Source organism: Symphodus melops (genome assembly GCF_947650265.1).
Source record: "Symphodus melops genome assembly, chromosome: 11".
NCBI lineage: Eukaryota > Metazoa > Chordata > Actinopteri > Labriformes > Labridae > Symphodus > Symphodus melops.
The window spans coordinates 19,856,167-19,879,823 of NC_136701.1; the positions used below are offsets into that span (position 1 = coordinate 19,856,167).

The 23,657-nt window shown below is 38.1% G+C and overlaps 3 protein-coding genes across 4 annotated transcripts; 2 read left to right on the forward strand and 1 right to left on the reverse strand.

Moving 5' to 3' along the window:
• Window positions 1-58: 58 nt before the first annotated feature.
• Window positions 59-6,171, reverse strand: chek1 (checkpoint kinase 1). Of its 2 annotated transcripts, none has more exons than XM_079355494.1 (14): window positions 6,044-6,171; window positions 5,732-5,797; window positions 4,638-4,752; window positions 4,343-4,451; window positions 3,743-3,807; window positions 3,588-3,657; window positions 3,317-3,505; window positions 2,872-2,976; window positions 2,696-2,779; window positions 2,532-2,607; window positions 2,279-2,447; window positions 2,005-2,136; window positions 1,693-1,794; window positions 59-459 (listed from the first exon to the last, which is right to left on the reverse strand). In XM_079355494.1, exons 2-14 carry the CDS (start codon window positions 5,794-5,796, stop codon window positions 376-378), a joined length of 1,365 nt encoding a protein of 454 aa, XP_079211620.1. In that variant the 5' UTR covers window position 5,797; window positions 6,044-6,171; the 3' UTR covers window positions 59-375. The 2 variants fall into 2 exon arrangements, with proteins under 2 accessions (XP_079211620.1, XP_079211619.1); XM_079355493.1 differs by having other exon boundaries at window positions 6,035-6,171.
• Window positions 6,172-7,662: 1,491 nt separating this feature from the next.
• On the forward strand, window positions 7,663-16,848 carry LOC306831397 (complement factor B-like). The gene is made up of 18 exons (XM_079355486.1): window positions 7,663-7,737; window positions 9,080-9,286; window positions 9,367-9,552; window positions 9,666-9,842; window positions 10,363-10,449; window positions 10,774-10,913; window positions 12,357-12,501; window positions 12,591-12,719; window positions 12,938-13,048; window positions 13,337-13,471; window positions 13,609-13,706; window positions 14,606-14,732; window positions 14,939-15,077; window positions 15,274-15,350; window positions 15,562-15,662; window positions 15,786-15,915; window positions 16,155-16,204; window positions 16,359-16,848. The coding sequence occupies exons 1-18, from the start codon at window positions 7,680-7,682 to the stop codon at window positions 16,533-16,535; spliced, it is 2,274 nt and encodes a 757-aa protein (XP_079211612.1). The 5' UTR covers window positions 7,663-7,679; the 3' UTR covers window positions 16,536-16,848.
• Window positions 16,849-19,449: 2,601 nt separating this feature from the next.
• layna (layilin a) lies at window positions 19,450-23,388 on the forward strand. Its single transcript, XM_079355505.1, has 7 exons — window positions 19,450-19,645; window positions 20,315-20,629; window positions 21,163-21,320; window positions 21,401-21,445; window positions 21,560-21,622; window positions 21,759-21,855; window positions 22,093-23,388. The coding sequence occupies exons 1-7, from the start codon at window positions 19,566-19,568 to the stop codon at window positions 22,802-22,804; spliced, it is 1,470 nt and encodes a 489-aa protein (XP_079211631.1). The 5' UTR covers window positions 19,450-19,565; the 3' UTR covers window positions 22,805-23,388.
• The last annotated feature ends 269 nt before the right edge of the window (window positions 23,389-23,657 follow it).

Consider the following 23,657-nt stretch of genomic DNA (forward strand, 5'->3'; position numbering starts at 1 on the left):
GATCTAATTTAGTGGTCAAGTTCATTAGATGAAGCATGAAGGAACAAATGTTTCTCCGTTTTTGTCTTTTAAATCATTGTTTTATTCAAAGTTTGGACTGTAAACATTATCAGAACAAAATCAGTCTTCACATATGCAGGAAAAGGACACAAACATACTTCTGTAATAATCCTCCTACTCTAATGCTAAAGTCAAACCTGATTACCAACCCCCTTAAAAAACCTGTCTGCCATCCTGACATGTAACACTGAATCAGCTCTCACAGGGATAGAAGGACCAAACAAAGACAACAAGAAGAGTACATTAGAACAACTACATATATACAGGTTCTCTCTCTGGTGTCCACAGCAGTGTACTCTCAGTCGACCTGGACTCTCATGCGATCTTCTGAGTGCTGATGATGTCACTGAGCTTGTGTTTTATTTTCACAAAGAGACGCTTGAACTCCAAACCGTCACCCTGGAAACACACAAACATGTCACACGATGAGCTAACATTACCTTGAGTCCGACTCATCAGCCTATCAGGTTCTGCTTTCTGTTTAGTTGGGTTGGATTTATTTTACTTCACTATCATTTACATTCTGGCAAATGGAAATAAAAAAAGCGAAAATAAATCCTATCCTTTGTTTTTTTTTACCACTTACCAGAAAATAGCTGAAGAAAACAATTTATATCCATGAGATCTAGAGTTAAAGTGCTTCCTCTTCTTTAAATTTAGTTTAGGAGGAAGTAACACTGAACATCAAATATGATTGTCCACTTTTTGAGATCATAGACCGCAGGTTAAAGCCCGCCAGAAATGAAGCCAAGCCTCCTGACTGGCTGCAGTGTAGGTCAATAAGTCCATGTAGGAAATGGGTAAAAAAAATGACATTTGATAAATTTTTCTCAAACATGGAATCCGTCTTTAAAGTTGGTTATCATGCTGATTTTTGTCTGAGCGCTCTCTTTGCAAATACATGTAGTTTTAATACTTTGAATACTTTCTTGATGCTTAAAAAAAAAGGCGTTAAGTGTCATGATTGACAGCTCTACTGACGGATGCAGCTCCTGCTGTGCTCTGAGCTCCACATCATCAGAGACGAACACTAACGTGTCATTGATCTGACCTTGATTGAGTGTCTGCTTCAAACTGCTGCAGACTGTACAGATCTTAAGGATCGGCCATCTATCGGTGAGTTAAATGTGCGTTTTGGTTTGCAGAAGGGGGCTGGTTGTAAATATCACCTCTCCACCAGCAGATCTCGACTGCACTGACCGGCTCCAAATGACATCACCGCTGCAATATGTCAACAGGCGTCACTTAGGGGATATTGCTGTTTGGCTTCACTTTGTACAACAGCAGTAGGAGACGCTTCGTCGATCTTTATATCAATCAATGTTTCAGACAGTAGAGTGATCACTTTAAATACAAATGGCAGCAGTCAGGGGCTCTAAGTTTTATAGCGCCGAATAACGAGATGTCTCAAAAACGGTTCTTGACCTTTCTTCACGAAACACTTTAGCTTTACGAGTTGTTTTTTTTTTTACTTAGATTTTTTTGGGGTTAAAAGCAAAAACTGTAAAATGCTATCAGATGATGAAGGGGACAGGTCCACTTGATATAAGCTCAAAAACACTGGTGCACCCCTCTGACTTCGCCTGCTCTTGTATATTGTAATAGCTTCTATCCTGAAATACAAAAACCCACCTTCGACAGTCTGAAGTCCAGCAGCACTCTCTGGTTCATCTCCAATAAGTGGACTTTGAAGATGAGTTTGTTATTGCGTTTGTCCAGCGTGCTCACCGTCACCTAAAAGGCAGATACTTCTTCATTTAACTGACATGTATTATTGTCCCAAGCAGCAGCAAACAAAAACAACATGTACATTAACTCTGCTCCATTCAATAACACTTAATAGTAAACAAAACAGTGAAATCATGAGACTGGAGTAGTGTGAAGGTGGATTCTGTATTTATCTTTAATCATTTTTCTGATGGTGTGTATTTTATGCTGATGTACCTGTTTGGTGCAGGTCAGTTTGAAGCCCAACGCCAAGCCGTCACAGGCGTCTTTCAGGTCAGATAAGGAGGCGTCGGCATTCACCGTGGTGAAGAAACGCGTCATTCTGCGGACTAGTCTCTGCCACGGCGACTACACACACACACGAGGAAAGAAAAAGTTAGGACGAGATTTAACACCTCAATGACGTATTTTATTGTTGGAGAACATGAAATATTATTTTCTGATTTGTAAGGAGACAAAATAAAACTCAAGCACTAAGTGAGGGAATTACCTGACTGGCTCCAGGCGTGCCCAGCAGCTGGCTACCCAGTAACATGTGCTCCGGCTTGGTCGGCTGAGAGAAGCTAACTTGACCTTCCGTTTGGCTGATTAACATCATGGCCTCCAAGCCATCTGCCGCGAAATCAGGCTGAGAGCTGGAAAACTGCATCCTGTCATCACTATGGAGGGGAGGAGCGTACTTCAGAGATTACAAGCACTTCAAATCACTCTGAGTGTCATCAACAAAGAGACACTTTTCTGACCTGTTGCTCCGGGATTTGAGTCCTCCATCTGATCGAAGATGTTTGTTACCTAAGCCCAGAGGTGGTTTCTTCACACCTGCAGACACACACAGACAGAAAATCAGTCGAAGTGAACGATGAAGTTAAAGTTGAGTTGTTTGTATCGAACAGTTTTTGAGACATGCCTTGTGTAAACCAGCGGTCTTTCTTTATGTCTGTGATGGTGACGCGTGTGTCCGGACAGGCCAGCAGTAACTTTGACAACAAACCTGAACAGAAGAGTGAAATGTGAATTTAATAAACACCACAGACCTTTGTGGGGCCAACTCTGATCAGTTTTTTTTTATAACTAAGGGCTCACTAAGAGGCATGGGTTGTATTTTCTTCCAGGGAGGTAGGTAGGTTTTCTTCTGAAGCCAGTCGGAATACTCCTGACAGCTCTCGCTGGGCTGGTCCCACGGCAGCTCTGAGAAACACACAACACAAGACGGAGACAGTTTTCATAAAGATAAACCTGATCATGAACACATCTGGGATTGATTGATCATGGATCTATTTTTTTTATTGTGTCATAAACAATATGTCCAACCAAAATAGGCGTACACGACAGATTCATATGAACACAGACAAGAAAAACAAAAGTTGACATATCAATGACAACAATACTAAATAAGAGCAGTCAGATGTTTCTTACAGGCTTGAGAAGACAAAGGTAGCCAGATTATAAACATTAATATTCAACAAGCATTGGATCATGTCCTCAGCAGTGCACCATAACGTTTCAGGACTCACTCGCCCCGACTTACCTCCAGCCAGCATCGCAGTGAGAACTATCCCACAGGCCCAAATATCTGCAGGCTGAGCCCTGTACTCTGATTGGCTGAGAAGCTCCGGAGCCACATAAGGAAGTGTCCCACAAAGTCGATTGAGGCGACGCTCCCGTCCTTTGAAGCGAAACATGGTGGCCAGGCCAAAATCTGTCAGCTTCAGGTTATCTAACATGGAAAAGAAAAAGCAAACGAGTCAGAGAAAAGGTGCAAACCAAAGAGAACCTCGGTACACGTCGAACTTCGTCACCTTTATCATCCAGCAAAATGTTCTCTGGTTTTATGTCTCTGTGTGTAATGCCAGTGCTGTGGAGGTATTCCTAGAAAGAGGGACACAGAATTATTTCACAGCAGAAGGAAAGAGACGGATAAAGTTAAATCCACACAGGAAGCTCCTTCACTCACCACAGCGGCGATGAGCTGCTGGAAAAATCTATGAGCATCTTTTTCTTCCATCCCAACATCAGGCTCTGAAATAACAACAGTTTAATAAGTCAAATGATTCGATAGATGAGACAGACGGATGGACGTGACTGATCCCAAACATGGAAATGTAAAAACATAGAAACATAATGTTGTGGTTTAGAGCGGGTGTGCTTCTTCTAAACCGTCCTGTGAGGTTCTCTGTTTTGTGTGTGTACGCCGCTTTGTCAGACTGTCAACTAAACATACATCATATAATAATGTCGAACTGGCTTCGTCATTCTTCTGGTTGGTTTAATTATGGAGGGATGTCACATTAGGGTTTTTATTTGTCCTGAGCTTGGGGTAAAAGATTTTCAGTGTTGACAGTGTTTGCAATCTTGTCTAACTCCATATTATTACATGATTCTCACTGTTAATCAAGATGCAGTAAAAACTTTAATTCCATCTCAGCTAAACTTTTTTTTTTTTTTTTTTGATTTGTTACAAACCCCAAAATTAGAATTCCAGTTATCAGCCTGAACGTTGTCACGCTTAAAAAGACTACGTGTTGTTAAAGTCACACAGAGGTACGCGTCTCACCTATTCGGTCAAACAGCTCCCCTCCAGTGCAGTACTCCAGGAAGAGGTACATAGTGGGACCTTCTTTCCGATGGCCAAAAAAACGTACGATGTTGGGGTGGTTAAGCATCTACAAGCAGAGGCAAATGTTTTTATTGGATTTTACACATTCAGTCGATCAGAATTTAGAATCGTAGTTCCAGTATCACAGTTACAGTCGATGATAACCGTGTACATATTTACACACACACACGCACACACACACATACACACACACACACAGTAGGTATAATTGCAGTGAGGGTGAGCAGCCTACCTTGTGTACACAGACCTCCTTTTTGACATTTTCAGCACACTCTTTAGCCTGAGAAGTGTCAATCACTTTCACTGCTACCGCCTCCTCTGTCTGTCTGTTCACCAGCAGCCTCACTCTGCAACACAAACAGGAAGACAAAGTGCCTCATTCTTCCACTTACGACACAAGGTCAGGCTCAAAATGACTGCAGGCTACACATGAGAAGAGTCATGAAACACGGGACATGATGGGAAAACTGTCCATTCTGCCCATGGGTGGTATACACATGACGTCTGCCCTGATGTTGAGAGTGGCGTTGCAAGTTGTACTGCAGATGTGGGAAAGATTACATCATCAGTGGTGTATCTTTGAATCAGGAGGCGTTTCGGACTTTCAACCAAAAAGAGGGCAGACGAATCATCCAAGCAAAAAATGTGCTACATAAACTAAATCAAGTTTATAGATACTTTATTTTAGATACATCGATTAGATACTTACCTCGAATAGATAAATAGTTGGGAACTCAAATTATCAGAAGGGTAAGAATCAACCGTTCTTATAAATACAGTACTTGGACCTATATGATAAGACCGAGGGGCTTATCCTTACCTCGGGGTGACAATGCTGGTTTGGTAGCTGGAGAGGTGCCAGTCCACTTACTGAGCACTGTCAACGCTCTTGAGCAAGGCACCGAACCCCAAAACTGCTCTGGAGCTCAGCCCAGCCCCTTCACTCTGAGACCTCTCCATTAATGCATGTCACTAGGATCCTATTTGTGCATGAGTGTGTATTTCAGTCTGTGTGTAGAATATATATAATAAAGTATAACTTATTATAGAGTCAGGGACTCATAAGGAGCTACATAGAAAACTATATTGTTAATTATTGTTGCAAAAAGACCTGCCATAAAGCCAATTAAGATGAAAAGACAATATTTCTGCTGCATGTAGTTCAGCTCTCTTGTCCAAACAAAGGACACCTTTATAAAAACCTTGTGTTTAAGGTTGTTGTTTATACTATTCTTGTTTGTATGAAAGAAACTGGAGATACTCTGCTGGGATTATAATAAATAATACACGTCAGAAAGGACGCATTTAAACAATAAAGGTTCATACTCTCCATAGGCTCCTTCTCCAAGTGTCTGAACAAGGTCCCAGTCCTGGACAAAAGGCACAGCCATGCTAAAAGACAAACACACACACACACTTTACATTATCATACATTTCACAAGCCTTTTACTCTTATCTGTTATTTTACACACTAAAAGTCAAAGACCGAGTTGAGTATTTAATTTTTTTTTTTTCTACATCCCTGTTCTATTACTAACAATACTTCTGAAGACGCATTAAGTTAAAGATAAAACAAAGTTTAAGTCGGGTTTGTTTGTTTTTTGGCTCGTATGTGAAAGTCGTCCTTACCTGATGTACCTTTAAAGACAGGACAAACTTTTTCATGAGTCTGAAGGCGATGACAGGAGCGGATTTCTCACTAAATTTGGCGCGTTGTTGTTTTTCTGCCTGACGATAACTTCCTCCCGTCATTGTCGTCACATCCGCTTTTTCTTCTTCGTGTGTTTCAAGAAGTGTTTTCCTGAAAACAAACTTCTCAATCATCGCCTCCACGTGCCACAAATGTTGCAAAACAGGCGTCTCTTTTTTTTATTTGTTGAAAGCTCTCAATGTTTGCTGGAAAATCAGAAGAGCGCACAAAATTTTATAAATATCTTTATAATTATATATGATCTTTTTTAGTCTTGTACATAATAGGTTTTAATTACCTGTTTATATTGTTTAGTTTATCATTAATATTTAATGTTTATACTGTACAGAGAGAGCACAGTCTACCAAAGTCAAATTCCTTGTGTGTTAAACATACCTGGCCAATAAAGCTCATTCTGATCATTAAATATAAAGATACAGAAAGAAACGAATCTAGAATATAACACAATTTTGTCTGACGAATCTGAAAATGATATACAAGTGTATATGTAATAAGTAGGCCTACAATACGTTACAGAAAATAAATCACAAAAGCATTTCACTTAGTGAACAAAGGGACATTTTAGGCTACATATTGTAACAGATTATACAGACAAAATTTGAAGTTTTCAGCACTTTGCTTACATAATGATTACAATATTAGCCTCTGTATTTTGTTATCATGAAATCTCATTGAAACAAATTCAATAGAACTGTTACTGCCTTTTTAATGTAAAAAAAAAAAAAAAGTTAGCTCAAAAGCTCAGAGGAATGGAGACCAGAACGGATGGCCACAAAGATGTTTTAAGTACCCCAAGTTGTTTATTTGCTAGAAAGACTAGAAACATAGGAAGGTGGCTAAAACAGAAGAAAAACAACCCCAAATAAATAAAACAACTTACAGAGACACCAAATGATCGCAAAAAAGACACAAAACAACACAACTACAAAATTGTAGTTGTGTTGTTTTGTGTCTTTTTAAAAGTAAAGCAGGAAAAGAATTTTGTTTTCCTGTTGGGAGCTGAAACTAAAGCATTAACGTAAGGTTGGTGGTCAGTCAATAACTGAATCAACATGTCAATCAGATATGCTCGACATTGCCCTCAGCTTTTGGGAAATGATGAAGGCAATGTTTGTCATCGTTTTGCAATAATGTTTTTTTTTTTTTTTTAAATGTGACAGCATGTTTACACATACTGGAAAATCCCTTGTGAAAACAAGAGCTATGGCCTACATTAGCTCAAGCCATTTTAAACAAAGCTATTTGACACTGAATATATAAAGTACAGCATTTTCCAGTAAAACATTACAAAAATTGTTGGTTAAAAGTTACTTTGTTGTTTCTAAGTTGGTCAAATCTATTAAAAAAGAATAATTTGAAACTCTCTGTGATAGTAGAGAAATTATGTGGTTAAGAAACGATCATTTCTTTGACACACACTATTGATCTTCTTGTGTTTGCTGTTAAGTTAATCAGTACCAGGATGCTCTTTGTCAATCCAGCAGCTCCATCCGTTTTTAAAATAAAACAACTGTTCCTGAAAGTTCCTCTTATTTGTTGTGTTTCTCCAGTGTAAGCTTCAACATGGGATTTTCTGTCCGTTGGATTTTGTTAGCACCACTTTTCTATCTCCTCTGCATGGGTAAGATACTGATGTGAGATTTAAAAGATGTTATATGTTTTTTTTCCCAGCAATTTTTATGCTCAACAATGTATTTTTCAACTATTTATACAAAGTCTCAACAGTTCCTTTTTGTAACATTGTAAATTGCAAATGTTTCTTTAAATAGCAGATTATTTCAAACTAAGTGTGTAAACAATGTGAACAACATCATTCTTATAACAAAGACCATTTTAATGTTGGTGTTTCATTTGATCTACACGCTAAATTCTGAATGAGTCAGTATGATATGGACGATCAGTTTTTCTAAGCTTCCATGATTTTTTTAGGGAAACAAAATAAAAATGATTTGCATAAAATGCAGTGTACTACCTCAAACCAGTCTCTAATCTATTCTACTAATGTATTTTAATGATACTGTGAAATGTAAATGTCCCACTTTAATTTTAAAATGGCTTTATTTCTGGTATCAGCTGTTAAAGTGTCCTTGGGTTTTTTGAAAGGCGCCATTAAATAAAATATATGATTATGATTATGATGATTATTATTATTGTTATTATTATTATTGTTATTATTGTTATGTTTTGATCCAACTTTCACTGATCTAAACTTATTTTATTGACTTACACAAGTTTTTGTTTTGTTTTACTGTTTTCATTATTTATTTATTTTTAAGACTATTCCTTTTCCATCTCCTATCTTTTCTGACTCTAGTCTTGTTCATCATTTTATCAAATCTGCCAGTCCTCTGCGAAACACTGTTGGTAGCCTGCCTTTATGTATGAAAGGTGCTTTGTAAATTAAGTAAAGTTTAGTCAATGTTTATATAACATTGAACAAAATCTTTAAATAATATAGAGCCCAATACATGACTTCGCTAATTGTTTTCATTGTCTGAGTCTCCAACATTTAAACCTAAAACTCCCAAAAGTGATGGTCAGTCACACGCAGTAACACTGAAAACGGAAATGTGTCCAGAGTGCTGTTGTTAATTGATGTCCGTTTAAAAGGGGCAGAGGAGATAACTTAGCCAGGTAGAGGCATCTTCATGCTTGTGAATGGACGATTTGATGAAGAATATCACCTTTTAATTGTCCCATGTTTTCTATTCTTAGTGTCTACATTCCATTTAAACATTGAAAATTGCAAACAGATGCATAACAAGGTCTAAATCTATTTAGATATAACATTAAAAAGGAATACTGGATCTGTATTATCACGAGAGGAAAGGAAAAAAAGTGGCTCATGTGATGCTTAATCAAGGGTTTTATAAGAAACCAAGTCTGTTCTATTCTATTCTATAAATCTGGCTTTGAGTCTATCATAACACCTCAACGCAATAAAGCCTTGTGTTATCTTTCAGGGGGTGAAGTGAGCTGTATTTGCACAGAGAGAAATATGCAAATACAAGGAGGGTATTACACACTGACAAAGAAACTGGAAAGAGGAAGCCTGATGGTCTACCGCTGCGCAGAGGGCTTCTATCCATATCCTGCTACATCCCGCCTGTGCCAGGCTAATGGCACATGGAAACCAGCACCCAGAAGATTTTCACCTCAGAGATGCAGGAGTGCGTGTTGTGACAAAATAAGAACATTTCCCCCTTTGCTTCAGGCTGCCTTTGATAACTTTGACACTTCTGTTTTTCAGTGGTTCAATGCCCAGACCCCAGTGTCCTGGAGTCAGGAAACGTCTCCCCTCTTCAGGAAAACTATTTTGTGAACAATGTCACAACGTATGAGTGCTACTCTGGGTACTCAATGCGAGGCTCACAAAGCCGTATTTGTTTACCAAATGGCAAGTGGAATGGCTCCACTCCCATCTGTAGCCATGACTGTAAGTCCTGAAGAAGAACATGAGATCCTTCTCCCTGTCCTTTGTCTTTCAGGTTTGAACAACCTCATATGTTTTATAACTTTGATTACCTTCATTCTGTTTTGTCACCACAGCAGGAAATAATTGTGCAGATCCTGGTATCCCAGCTGGTGCCTCAAGACAAGGAAACATATTTGGAATTGACGACACCGTGACATACAGCTGCAATAGCAACCTGTTTTTGATGGGGTCGAAGGAGAGAGTGTGTCAGGAGAACGGCCAGTGGACTGGCATAGAACCGGCATGCTACTGTAAGAATAATACTCACAGATTGTGCCACTCTTTTGTTATCTTTGGTCTGGTCTGAACAACTATAAACACTGTTCTTTTCAGTTCTTAAAGAGCATACACCGACCCTACAGTGGTTCGGTATCTATATTCTCTTGATTTTTGTAAGATGCATAAAAGCTCCTGTGAGGAGTTGTGAGCTGGTTCTGATTGTGAAACAAACTCAAATCAATGCACACACAAATTCCCTCACAGGAGCTTAAACTAGTGATGCGTTATGGTGACCAAAAAGATGCAAATGAGGGATCATGTCCAGCAAACTGCATCTTGTTGTTCAGTGAGAGGGGATTTCAACCTGCACATTGAGCCCAACATGCGCTCTCAACCAGCTTTCCAACATCTGAAAATGTGAACAAAATGTGATGGGTTAAAACAGACTTCATAATTGTTGTTGACAACTTTTCTTTTCTTTTTTTTTTTTACATTACTTCACTTTTTCTTATTTTATTTTTTCACTGTTTTTGTGGATTTTTATTTGGACAGACAAACACACCTATGACACTCCGTTGGAGGTTTCAGAGGCATTCGGCAGTGCAATCACAAACAGCCTCACCACTTTACAGTCACCAGGTCAGTTCCTGAAACTTTGCTGATCATGTTTTTAATTGATATGTTGTATTCATTACTGTGGAAAACAGGTCAAGAAAATCTGCTGTTTTGTTTTTTTTTCTTTTTTAGCACATTCGAGTGAGGCATTTTGTTCTATTCAAAACAATCAAGATATACGATTGTAATGTGTCTCTTTCTAGTTGGTTCAATTACTACATATTCTTTTGTGTAATTAAATAATACAGTGGCGTCCTGCAGATACTGTCCTGTTTCTTTTATATTCCGTTAAACCGTAAAAGAGGTCTGACATCAAGAAAATAACCGTGTTTGTTATGGATTGATCAGATGACACACAGGAGGGAAGGACAATCAGGATTACAAAAGATGGGACACTCAACATCTACATCGCAGTGGATATTTCTGAGAGCATTGAAGAGAAACACTTTCAAAATGCAAAAGACGCTGTCATAAAACTTATCAGAAAGGTAAGATCCAAGCAGCTTTTTCTTGACTAATAAAGTGAGTGATCACATTTCAGACAAGTTAGGTTTATATGAGGTCAAAATGCTCCAGAAAAACTTGTTGTATGAAGATCAACTTTATTTACAAGTTAGACCAAAGTGTTTTGGCTGATGGCCTTCATCAGAGTCGTCAAGATACAGATTATGATACATGTATATCAGCCAATGGGGCGCATGCAAGGTAGGCTGCTTAGGTTTGTCAGCCAGGTAACGTTGAGGTGAGGAGCGCAAGGATGATGTCACACCTGTCAACACAGGTAGAGTTCAAGGGGGTGGTTAAAAGTTAGGTTTATTCAAAATGAAAAAACACTTTATGACTGATTTGAAGATTGCTTTTAAACTGTAGATGGAGCTCACTTCACACAGAGTTTTCAGATAGCCAGCAGCATTGTGCTGGCAGTGGGGATGCTTTTTTTGATGTTGATTATTTGTGCTGATTGTTTTAAAGATGCACATGGGATGAAAGCACAGACAGCGATTGACGGATGTTGGCAATAAATCTGCTGAGATGTTAAAAGATAAAGCACTTAATGTAACTAGTATGGACATTTGATTGGTGAATTACACATAATGAGTTGTATTTGAAATGACAGAGGAAAGAAGAGAATCAGATGTTGGAAATGTCACAAACTTTTTTCAGGATATTGAGGCACTTTAACAAATTATCTGTCAGTGCACTGCTACGTCAGAATAAATTGCAAGTCAATCATTTAAGTCAGTTGCATACAATTCTTCAAGAGATCTGAAGTGGAACAAAATAGAGTAAAACAAAGTCTGTTGGCTGTCTGGATCACTCTTCTTAGCTGATGTTATATACATATGTTGTTGTTTTTTACACCTTGAACAACAGTGAATCTCCAAACAGAATTAAATTTTAAGTTCACAAGTCCAGTCATTTTGTGAACAAGCAGCAGTACATGTATAGCCCTGCTTTAGATTCTATGGGTCTGCAGACGAGAAAATACTCAACCCTTTGGGAAAAGTGGTCATATCTTTGGTCTGAGTTGACAGATGAAGCCCTTTATGTTGTCTGACACACTTTTAGTAGCACGTTTGGCACACCGTACACTTAGCATGTACAAACAGAAGCTCATCCCATTTGGCTGACAACAACCCATTAGAAGTAAATTTAATCATGAATTACCTATCATAATCATGACTGATGCTTCTTGGCACGAGTTTCTTGGCTTGTTGTCAATGCACACTCCGGGCTTCTTTTTCTGCTGATAAATGAATCAATAACTCAACAAAATAACATCCATAAGCAGTTTCAAACATACAGAGGTGTTAATAATAATTAATAGTTTTTGAATTAGCTTAAATATGTTTACAAAACTCGTTACAAGATTTTTTACAAAACTGCAGCTTATTTGTTTTGTTCATGACTGCTTTATTGTCTTTCCACAGATTTCTTCCTTCAGTGTGACTCCAAACTATGAAATCACCTTCTTCTCCTCAGATGTCTATGAAGTTGTCAATATTCTTGATTTCTGGGATCGCAAAATAGACCTAAATGAGGCCATGGCTAAATTGGAAAAATTTGAAATAGGCGGTGAGTCCAGTAGATCAAACGCTGTTAAACATGTGTTCATACACACAGCTGGATCTTTCTTTTAAGCTTTATCTTATTTTGATTTACAGACAGAAACACCGGAACCGATATGAATCTGGTCTTGAACACATTTTTGGAGCGAATGGCCATTCTAAAGAGACAAGTCGGAGTTGATGGTTTTATGGCTCATCGTCATGTTCTTCTTCTTTTTACGGATGGTAATTTCAGTCTCTTGGTATAATGGACACTTCTGGAACTTGCTCAAAATTATGAATTAAAAAAAGCGACCTGAGATTGTATGTTCTTTGAAGTAAAAAAACAAACCAACAAAACATTGGAAAAAAAATCTTGCTCATGCATGAACATGTTTTGTTGTTTGCTTCAAATATATCTATTCTGTTCACAGATAAAATCGTTCCTTTTTTTTTTTTTACAGGTGCTTACAATATGGGCGGTTCACCTAAACCCACTGTGGAGAAAATAAAGAACATGGTTTACATGAACCAGACAAACAATCCAGAGACTAAGTCCAGAGAAGAATATCTTGGTGAGTTTCATTCTTAAAAGATGTGGAAATGGATTCTGCCAAGTTGCACCTCCATGTCTCTACAGAAGCCTCCTATGAACCAACCAAACCTTTTCTCTCCAATAGGTCTTTAACATTTGGCAACCACTGTTGTTTGTCTGATATGCTACAGGGGGTTTGGGTTTGTGGAACGTCGGTTAAAATGAAAAACCGTGCACCTATTTGCCACAGACTAAACACTGTTACCTTGCTGGGCAACACAATATTTACACAATGCACAACTAAGCTACCTGTTTGTCCTTGTTGCAGACATTTATGTCTTTGCCATTGGTGCTGAGATCTTTGATGACGACCTGCAGCCCCTCACAACAGGATTGGGTGGACGGCATTACTTCAGAATGGATGACATTAAAAATTTAAATAAGACTTTTGATGAAATAATTGGTAAGTATCTTTGATTACAAAGAAATTGAGTGAAGAGTTTTAATGCTGTACTGTAATTATTTTTGATTTTGATCAGTTTGATTGTTTTGATCCATTACACTGACACAATACGCATTTGGTTTTGATCTTATATACAGATGAAGACGAAGTGAAGGGTCTGTGCGGCCTTCACAAGCAGTATGAAACAGAGAACCAGAGGAACATGTATCCATGGTGGGCTTTCCTTCATGTCAAGGTGAATGTTTCTATATTTCTCTTAACATCATTAAACATCTTGGAAAAGTTTGAAAGGCAGTATGAATCATAAAATCCTTTACATGTCAAGCTAAGCACATTAAATCTATTCAACCCAATATGCAGACCACGCAATTTCAAGAAAAGAGGTGCAGTGTATATTAAAGGGCCGTTATTGTGAGCTGAACATTTTTAATGAACACATTACAAAAGGCTAAATGGATCACAAAAAACAAGGAGGCCATTTAATCAAAACAAACTGCTTTCTCATTTAACATGCACACATTTAACCTGTTGGAATGAGGTGTACTGTACATGCCATTTTTTCAGTCTAAAGAAGGTCAAGATAGCGATTGGCTTCTCTGAGAAGAATTGGTAGTGGTGGTGGTAAAAAATGCAGTTTGGATTATTTTGGTTTCAGGAAATCATTTTGCAAACACAAACGTGTTAAACATGTCGGTGAGCTATAGCTAATGTGTTATCTTTGTTTTGTCTATAACACTTGTTTCACAATATTCACCAATCTTATTACACATAGCATATTTTTCCTATTTGAACAAAATTCACAGTATTAATGTAAAATACAGTCACACCTAGTAAAGCAATAAACAAGACTTATGTGTTGTGTATAATTTTGGCTCAGAAGAGAAATACAGTATCAAAAGAAAAACAGGTGGCCAAGACAAGAGACCTGATGAAATGTGCTTTTACCTGAGGAGAATAAAAGTGTAATATACTTGGATTGATACATCACAGTTGTAAGTCCTCATGATTTTAGATTTAATTAAAACCTGTTTTCTGCTAAAATGCCATATTTTTCTTTTTTATTTGTTTGAGTGGTGCTAGATGTGGTCTGAGTTAATGCTATATTAAGAATGTATCAACTGATTTAAACTTTAGACCGGAGACACTTCAAAGAACTGCCTCGGCTCTCTGGTGACTTCTCAGTTTATCTTGACTGCAGCTCACTGCTTACCGTATGGAGTTTTGCCTGAAGATGTCACGGTTGAAATTGGGACTATTATAAGTAAATATATTTGTTCATTTTATATTTCTCTCCAAAACATAAATGTTATATGGTTAATATATTTGCTTTTGTAATGTATATCTCAAATCTAAAAAAATGAAACCAATCTTTGTTAATCATGATATTCTCCGTTTAGTATTTTGAATTAGAATAGCAAAATTTGACAAGCTATTCTGCTATGTACCACTTCTGTGTCTCTTCTACAGTGAAAGGAGTAAAAATGTTCAAATTACACCCAGAGTATAATATAACTCAAAAAAAGAAAGATGGTGTGGAGGAGTTTTATGACTACGATGTGGCTCTAATCCAACTTAAGAATGATGTTGATATCTCCAGTACTGTTAGGTAAGAGTTTGTCCTACAAACACCTTCAGTGTAACAGATCAATACCATTTATCCTTAAGCCTTAATGGCCTTGAGATCATTTTCCAATTATAATATTGCATTTTTCATAAATGCAATGTATTATTATGGATTTTTAACGTTTTTTAATTCAGGATTTAATCCCCTTTACATTATATTGTTTTCATATCTCATTCAGACCTATCTGCATACCTTGCACCCAGGAGACCAATGATGCTCTTAAGCTGGTTGGGCGGTCAACCTGCAAGCAACAAGGTGAACTTTATAAACTGTGACACCAACACACTGCTTGTGAAATTGTTACGCATATAAGTAACAGCTATCATGTATTCAGCAATCCTTTTATCCTATTTCCTCTTAGGACAGAAGAGAAAAGTAACATATTGTTTTTCATTGTGACCTTGCAGTTTAAACAAAATGTCTGCAGAGCCACAGGTACTACTTATTGTGTTTTTTTGTATTTCAGAGCAGCTTCTGTTAAAGAATCATCTTGAACAACTTAATTTTTTGACCAAAAGTGGAAACAATGTCCGTGAAAAAAATGTCCACGCAAAGCTGGGCGATAATGTGAGTTCCACCTTATTGATTTGTGTTATGCCATATGTGTGCATGTTTTCTTTATTGTTCACTCATGACCTCAGGTGTCATAGCCTATTAAGTTGTGGTTTGTTCTCCTACTCTACAATGCAGAGAGATGAATGTATCAGACACGCACTAGGTGCAGAAGGCATAACTACAGATAAGCCAGAGGATGCAGTGACTGATAACTTCATTTGCAGTGGTGGTTTGACTCCTTATAGAGATCATATATCATGCAGAGGTATGTTGTTCCTGCTTTTACAAAAAAAGTTATCCCTTACTCTTAAAGGACCAACTAGTAACCCCTGACAAAGCCTTGAATTTAGCCAATCAACACAGTATGATCATGTCCTTGACTGACTAAACTCAGGGTATTTAAGGACAGCACTGTGATTTAACACACGGATAGCCCATAGAAAGTGTAAATACAAATAAATTAAACAATATTTTGGGTGTAATTGTGTGTATTCTCTTGAGCAGGTGACTCTGGAGGTGCTGTGTTCAAAAACCATGAGTTTCGCACAATACAGGTAACCAAGCAGTCTTCTCAACCTACCGGTATTCGTATTATAAGAAAATCACCTGGTGGCTCATGTTTTTCACAAAGAAAATAAAACTCCACTGGAATAAATAAGGCCATGTAACTTGTCCTCAAAGGTTGGTGTTAAATGTGTCTTATCGCAGGTTGCTGTCGTAAGCTGGGGAACTACGGTGCTCTGCAATTCAGGAGATGTCGTTGATTCGAGCCAGGATTCCAGAGATTTCCATATAAATCTTTTCAGAGTCGTTCCTTTTCTGAGATCAATCCTTGAAGATCCGAACCAGGATGACTTTGTACCACTTCAATTCTTGAAAGATTAAAACTAATATACATTTAAATATCATGAGTTGTATTGCTATTTCACTTGTGAATGCTACACAGGTCAAACATCACCTTGTGTTAATTTGCTGATTGATAGGTGGATCAAGTAATCCAATAACTCATTAAATCTGTTTTCTCAACTGAGTAAGTTAAACATCAAACAACACCATGGCTTCACAATTTATAAAATAGAGATTGTTCTGTTCTTTATTTCTGGATGAGAATAAAACATTTAAAGATTATTATTTTGTAGAGGCCACCCACAATGTACAGAAGTTAATCAGTATTAAACTTTGTCTTAATATTTTTTGAGTATGTGTATGATTTCAGCAGGAACATCCTATACATTTATGTTTGTTTTTTAAGAGGAAAATCTATTTTGCAATTTGCAGTTGAGGATTGTGTCTCTGCATATGCGGATACATAACCATTTGTGCAGAGGAAAAATGACTGGACAAATTTCCAAATTAAAGCTAACAGAAATGATATTGGATTATATTTTGTGCTATCACACATTCTGAAATAATTTCCTTTACTCTGATAATTTTCAAACATGCTTGCGAAAGAAATGAAAAAATAATTAGCACAGTACTGAAAAGGTTTCAACAACATGCTTTTATGGTTCAGCTCTGCTGATGTAGCCGTCCAGCTCCACTTCAGGTCAGTGACTCAGGGCCAATTTCCAGATCGCTGTGCGGGGCCTACGCAATGCGGACACTGAGCCTGGCAGCAGGCCAACAAAGAGCATTCAAATTGAATACAGTTGAAAGTTAAGGGTTTTTTTTGGTTTGTAATTAATTTATTTGTCTTTTATTCCTGATTAACGATAGAGATGAACTGAGTTTGTCATTCATTGCTGCGTCTTTACAGCCCACAAACAAATGAGGCCACCGAATTACAAATGATTTGTGGTGGTCAAAGCAGGTTAATGACTTCACATTATGGCATTTTACTGTGTAACTATGATCTGTTGACCATTACGCTGTCAGGGATAGCCTTGGAGAAAATGTACACTTTGCAATTCTCCCTTCCTACAGCATATTGGCTAAATGTCCAAACGTCAAAGAATAGTGGTGAATTTTCAACATCAATGTTAGATCTCTCTGACATAGTGAAACGCCTTCCTTGCGTGTGAGGTTGTGCGTTAGGTCAGTAAAGTACAGTCTTCCCATGGGAACAGCAATCTAGTTTCCCTTTAACTAATAGAGAGAGAGTGGGAGGAGGGCAGTAGGATGAGAGGAGGAGGCAGAAGATGACAGACTGTTTGAGAGGAGGGAGCGGCTTAATTGAATGAAACCCTCTCTTGGTCTCAGATGCTGTAAACAAGAAGGAAATTTAAAACGAAGAGCAATCCTCATTAAATCCCTCAGGAAGACTCAGACATCTCCGTCTGCTCTTGGAGCGCCACCTGCTAATGCAAAAACCCTTTCTCCTCTTCAATTTAAACTAACCCTTTGACGGAAAACAATCTGTTACACCTAAACTGATTTGCAATGTTTGGTTACAGCAGCATACACATTGGACGCTATTCTGGGCAGCCCCACCCATGCTCTTTTTTCATGGCTGGTACTCAGCATATTCCTGATGAAGCATCTTGCTGTTTAAACTCTGGCTGCTCTGTCTCTTTGTGAGCCTTAAATCAACCTTATGGGCCATTTTAGAAATTACTGCCATTAAGAACTGCATACATACACTTTTACCCCATTTATGCTCAGAAAAGAGGGTCAGGCTCATGTGCGGTCCTGGTTTCTGCTGATCCTTACACTCGAATATCAAATTATATGGAGGGTTTTATAAGAATTGATACAGTATGTTCCTAGTAACAAAGCGAATGCATCAACCTGAATAACTTAGGGTTTGTCCGAACGGATAATCTGAAAATAACTTGTTTACAAAGTTAAATCTTTACATGTTTATTATTAATTAATACTCGCATGCCTATGTTGAGGATTAGCTTAGCATAGCAGATAAACGGGTATTTTAAGATAGCTCTTATCAAACAATTAAAAAAAACCTCGTACAAATCACCAGATAAATTGTTTAATTAATATAAAACATAAAACTGTGGCATGAAGATGCTGTTCAGTATAGGCTTATTTTTGTTCCTGCTAGCTAACACTTACTGTCTTGGGTTTGCCTCTTTACATGAATAGTTCTGAAATACACCTGATTAAACATTTACAGTTCTGAGTTACAAAATTAGATAATTTTAAATAAAAGGACAAGCTGAACTTTGGAAATATACTTGGTCTAGTTGCCACGAGTTAAGTGAAATATTAACTTAAAGCAATACATGCTAATTACGCTCTCATGTCTTCATGCTTAATTGCTGTTAGCAGGAGGTTAGTTAGCCCAGCTGATTAACAACAAGAGCAGCTAGGAAAACTAATACAGTGTGGTCAAAAGATGAGAGAATCCGACTCCTACTAACTCTTGAGTTAAAAAACCCCCCAAAAAACATGTAGTATGTGAACTTGTTGGCTTAAGTGAAGCTACCTTCTGCTACTCGAAACACAGTAAGGGAGGAATACGTCTGACAAAACATTTTCAAAAAACTCTGATCAAGTTAGAGGAGATTATTTTCATGTAACACTTTTGTAATGATAATACGGAAACCTTAAGTAATAAAGGAAGGAGTGAAATCTGCCTCTTGTCAGCGTTTACGATGTGAAGCACTTGCATGATTAGATGTCTGACGATCGATGCAGCATCTTCTTCCAATCATTAAGACTGCTCTTAACAGATTACAGCCCCCTCCCAAACACACAGTCTATTCTCCTCCTCTTCTTGCTCCATCTATTCTACATACTGTAGTCTCTGTTTCAGAATGAGAAGGAGAGATCGCCTCTAAACCACTTCTTCAGTCTTTTTAAACCTTTTTTTTTTTTTTTTTACAATTCATCACCTCTTTGGGTCGAGGTGGAGACATCTGGTTTCACATATTCATGAAAGGCTGAGAAGACATCGGAATAAAAAAAGACAATAACATTATAAAAGTGTTGATCTTGGACTGACTAAAACTGACAAAGATGGACCTGCTTATAATTTTCTGTCACCTGCTGCTTTTATTTTTTGATCCCTCTGAAGCCACAAGCCTAATTACAGGTAAGTTACACAGAAAAAAAATTACAACACAAAGAACCAAAATCTTAATTTAACTGTTAACCTATGTTTATTTTTCACTTGGCCGTCCCTTCTGACTCAATACTGGATCTTTGACTCTCCAAGCTGACTTGTTTGAAGCTAGAGGTAAACACTTTTGAATGTATTTACAAATAGATCCTTATAAGTAAAGCCTATGGAAAAAGGCTGAAAAGGGGTTAATAGGATCACATATTTTGGATCCAGTTAAAGCAAAGCTGCAAAATTGACTACATATTGAAGGCAATGGTGAGACTTTTGGGAGAGGTGTGTGTACAAAGAGTAGCAATAATTTGATGTAAAGAGAGATGAAAGAATGAACTTGATTTACAGACAAGTTGTAAAAATGATTGTTTATTTTTTTTAAAATAATGATATAAGTTGGATGGGGCAAAGAGGACTACCTCAGACATGGTCCAACTTTGAATGCTCCCAATAAGTCATGTGGTGTATGCTTTATCATTAGGTTTGATATGCAGGTAGAGTTGAGTATCGTCGGTATATAAATGGATTTGTACTATATCGTCCAATGACTACATGGAAAGGGATGAAAAATTTGAGTTTCAATGAGCAAACTCTCGTGAAATATCAGTGAATTGAAAAAATAAATGTATTGCAATCTATCACATATAATCAGTTGTGTTCAATATGCAGGCCAACGCGTGTGCAAGGCAGGAAAAGGGAAGCCATGTTACAAACTGGCTTATTTCTCTGAGCTCCGGCGGAGGCTGAACTTTGTGGAGGCCGAGCTCGCCTGTAAACGGGACGGTGGGCAGCTGCTGAGTGTGGAGTCGGCTTCTGAACAGAAGATCATCGAGCAACTCATCACAGAGCTTCGCCCAACTGATGGAGACTTCTGGATAGGTCTCCGCCGTAACCATGAAAACGAGGACAGCAGCTTGGACTGCTCCTCACAGTACTACTGGCTGGACGGCAGCAAGTCAACTTTTAGGTTAGGCTTCAAATCTGCATGAGACACTCAACTCATGAGCTACCACAGGCTGATTAATTAGCCTGCTGTATTTACTGGAGAGCCATGATTTGTTCATAATGGGTCCGTTTTTTTTTTGCACATTACATTTACCTACAGTATTGTTCATCCGAACACACAAAATTTTGCTGCAAAGTTTTTTTGGGCAACAAAAAAGGTGCAATGCGCTGTACAGTACAGACAAGTCATTACATTTGTAACTGTAAAACATATGTACACTAATTGTGCATAATTAAAGAGGCTAAACATCCAAGTTATTTAAAAAGCAATAAGAAATATTATATAGGATATTTTATACAGTTTAAAATGAGATCAGGCTTGATTTGTGGTGAAAACCACACTTTTCAGACATTAAAAAAAGTTTTTAGGTCCAATTCCAAGACTCAATCTGATTAGGGTTTTTGATTATTATCATTATTGTTGTTGTTATTATTATTATAATCTGTTATATGAAAGATTTTGCTTTAAACTTCCCGCTAATGTGTTTGATGTAGGAACTGGCACTGGGATGAGCCATCATGCGGCTATGAGGTGTGTGTGGTGATGTATCACCAGCCATCAGCTCCTCCTGGTCTAGGGGGTCTGTACATGTTTCAGTGGAACGATGACAATTGCGAAACCAAAAACAACTTCATCTGCAAATACAATGGAGGTACTGATGACACAAGATTTAAGTGTTTTTTTATATGAACAAACTTGAAAATTGTTGATTGTGAATTATTCTCTCCACAGAGAAACCACAGGACCCTTCCCCTTCTCCCAACTCCACTCAGTCAAGTAAAGAAATCTCTCATTATGACCTTTTAGAGATGTCCAAATGTCATTTTTTTGTAGATGTCTTTGATACTTTGAAAGTGATTGGGTAAACATGGAGTCTACTTTTCATTCCAGATGTCTCCCCTTCATCAGTGCTGCCGTGGAACCCAAGAGATCACATGCAGGACAGAAGTACAGGTGGAGGGGCCCAGATTCATATAAATATATTATATATATATATTATTTTTTTTAGCTAAATAGATCACTACTATGATGCTGTCACATTTAAATGTTTATCCAACTTCTCTATGTTTGTTTATGTTTTCATTTTCAGTTCTGAATCTGGTTTACATCATCATTCCCACCATTCCCCTCATACTTCTTTTACTGACGGTGATCGGAGTGTGCTGCTTCAAACTGCTTGTCAGACGGTGAGGAGCCATAAAAAGGCAAATAATTAAAAATGAAGAAATGCAGATTTCAACAATCCTTTAAATCATTTACTTTGATTTGATATCTCAAACTCAAATCTTTCATCATGAAGTAGATTTCAGGAAATACTGGTTGCCAGTTCAGAAAAATCTTCTCCATCTTCAACAGTTTGTCAGCAGTATGATGGAGTTCAGGAGTCTTTCATGGTAACTTTTTGAGGTATTTGTTATTCACAGAAGGAGGAAACAGCAGAAATCAGAAGTATGCCAGACAGACCCAGGGTTGGAAAACAGCAGCACAACTCCAACTGATGTCTACAACGTGATTCGCTCCCAAAAGGACGATGACCTGATTTCGGCTCGCCCAAACACCAAAAACACCTCCTTTCATTGCTCCTCCCCCGACACACCCACAGGTGACTACGACAACCTCGGGGGTCGGGACACAGAGAGTGGCTTTGTGACGCTTGCCAGCACGGAAAGCGGCTTTCTCAACTTTGACCTCAATGACCTCAGCCTGGGGCGTCGAGGCACTCGTGACTTCTACGACACCAGCCTTGGCCGCTCAGGAAAGAGGGATCTGAAAGATGGCGGCCTGAGCTGCACCGGGCACAGAGACTTTTATGACAGGAGTTTGGGTCGTCGTACAACCAAGAGTGAGCATTACGGCAGCAGTTTCTATGGTGACCACGGGCTGTATGACGGCAGCATCAGAGGAGGCAGCGACCTCTTTGACTCTAAACTGAGGCCTGAAAGTCACACTGTGAAGGCTGACCTCTATCAGACTTACATCACCAACGGCAAAGAGGACTCCTACCAAACCAGCCTCGGGACCTATCGAAAATCCTACCAAGCTAATCTGGATTGCTACAGAAATGGTTTGAATCTGGATGGTGGAAGGAGATACTTCAACGAACAAGATTGGATCAATAGTAGAGAAAACTACTGATCCTGTAAATGGCTCCTTTATTGTGTGCTGCTGTAGATGTGTACCTGTAGATGAAAGAATGGCAGAAAAAAAGACAATGGAGCACGTTCTTGGTTGTAATTTGATTGTTCAATATATTTCTGTCAGGCTTTTGGAAGACTGAAGTCAAGTGCAAATATGTCTTGTCAATGGCTTCTCGCTCAAACTGAAAAAATGAAATCACAAATATCACTTAGAAGAATATACACTTTAATATGAAAGGCCTAAGTCCCTGAACACTAAGGAAGAGAAGCCAGGGTCTTCACAAAACTGAAATTCACTTGTCATCACTGGGAAACGAACGTTTACTCGAGATCATTCGATAAATAAGTTGAGCTCTATAAAAAACAAGAAAACTTCTTGTTATAGCAGGGGAATTGAACAAATAATAAGGATCTCTTTTGGACGACATTAAGATAGGACTTCCATTAAATTTCCCTTTGAATTTTGTTTACAATAACATGAGTTTGCTCATGCATATGAGAACATTGCTCTTCAAAGCCTTTTATGGATTCAAAGGGAGCGAAATGAAGTTTTGTCTTTAAGTACTATAACCTAAGTCTGGATTGTTTGGTGATGAAATACAAGTATGATGATGAGACAAATGTGGAGTTGGGCAGGTTAAAAGAAGTGTTTGACATATCTCAGCTTGAGGTGAATTTAGCCGTTATTAGCACAACACACTGAAACATCAGACTGAATTTCAAACTGCTTAGTTGCATTGTTGGTTAAGCAGGTTCTTGGTTTTGACAGGAAAGACAAAGGGACATTATTCAGGTTCTGCTGCACAGAGGTTGATCCTTCTCAGCAATGATATATATCAGTAAACTCTTAA

What these genes read in the sequence shown, in the direction of transcription:
- chek1 (XM_079355494.1), bottom strand. Translation starts at nt 5,796, where the DNA reads ATGGCTGTGCCTTTTGTCCAGGACTGGGACCTTGTTCAGACACTTGGA. An exon ending in GGAGAAGGAGCCTATGGAGA is followed by an intron (nt 4,753 to 5,731) that starts GTATGAACCTTT and finishes TTTGTGTTGCAG; the next exon opens with AGTGAGGCTGCTGGTGAACA. An exon ending in CACTGCGATGCTGGCTGGAG is followed by an intron (nt 2,977 to 3,316) that starts GTAAGTCGGGGC and finishes TGTGTTTCTCAG; the next exon opens with AGCTGCCGTGGGACCAGCCC.
- LOC306831397 (XM_079355486.1), top strand. Translation starts at nt 7,680, where the DNA reads ATGGGATTTTCTGTCCGTTGGATTTTGTTAGCACCACTTTTCTATCTC. An exon ending in TGAAATTGGGACTATTATAA is followed by an intron (nt 14,733 to 14,938) that starts GTAAATATATTT and finishes TCTCTTCTACAG; the next exon opens with TGAAAGGAGTAAAAATGTTC. An exon ending in ATGAGTTTCGCACAATACAG is followed by an intron (nt 16,205 to 16,358) that starts GTAACCAAGCAG and finishes GTCTTATCGCAG; the next exon opens with GTTGCTGTCGTAAGCTGGGG.
- layna (XM_079355505.1), top strand. Translation starts at nt 19,566, where the DNA reads ATGGACCTGCTTATAATTTTCTGTCACCTGCTGCTTTTATTTTTTGAT. An exon ending in TCCCAACTCCACTCAGTCAA is followed by an intron (nt 21,446 to 21,559) that starts GTAAAGAAATCT and finishes TTTTCATTCCAG; the next exon opens with ATGTCTCCCCTTCATCAGTG. An exon ending in TTCAAACTGCTTGTCAGACG is followed by an intron (nt 21,856 to 22,092) that starts GTGAGGAGCCAT and finishes TGTTATTCACAG; the next exon opens with AAGGAGGAAACAGCAGAAAT.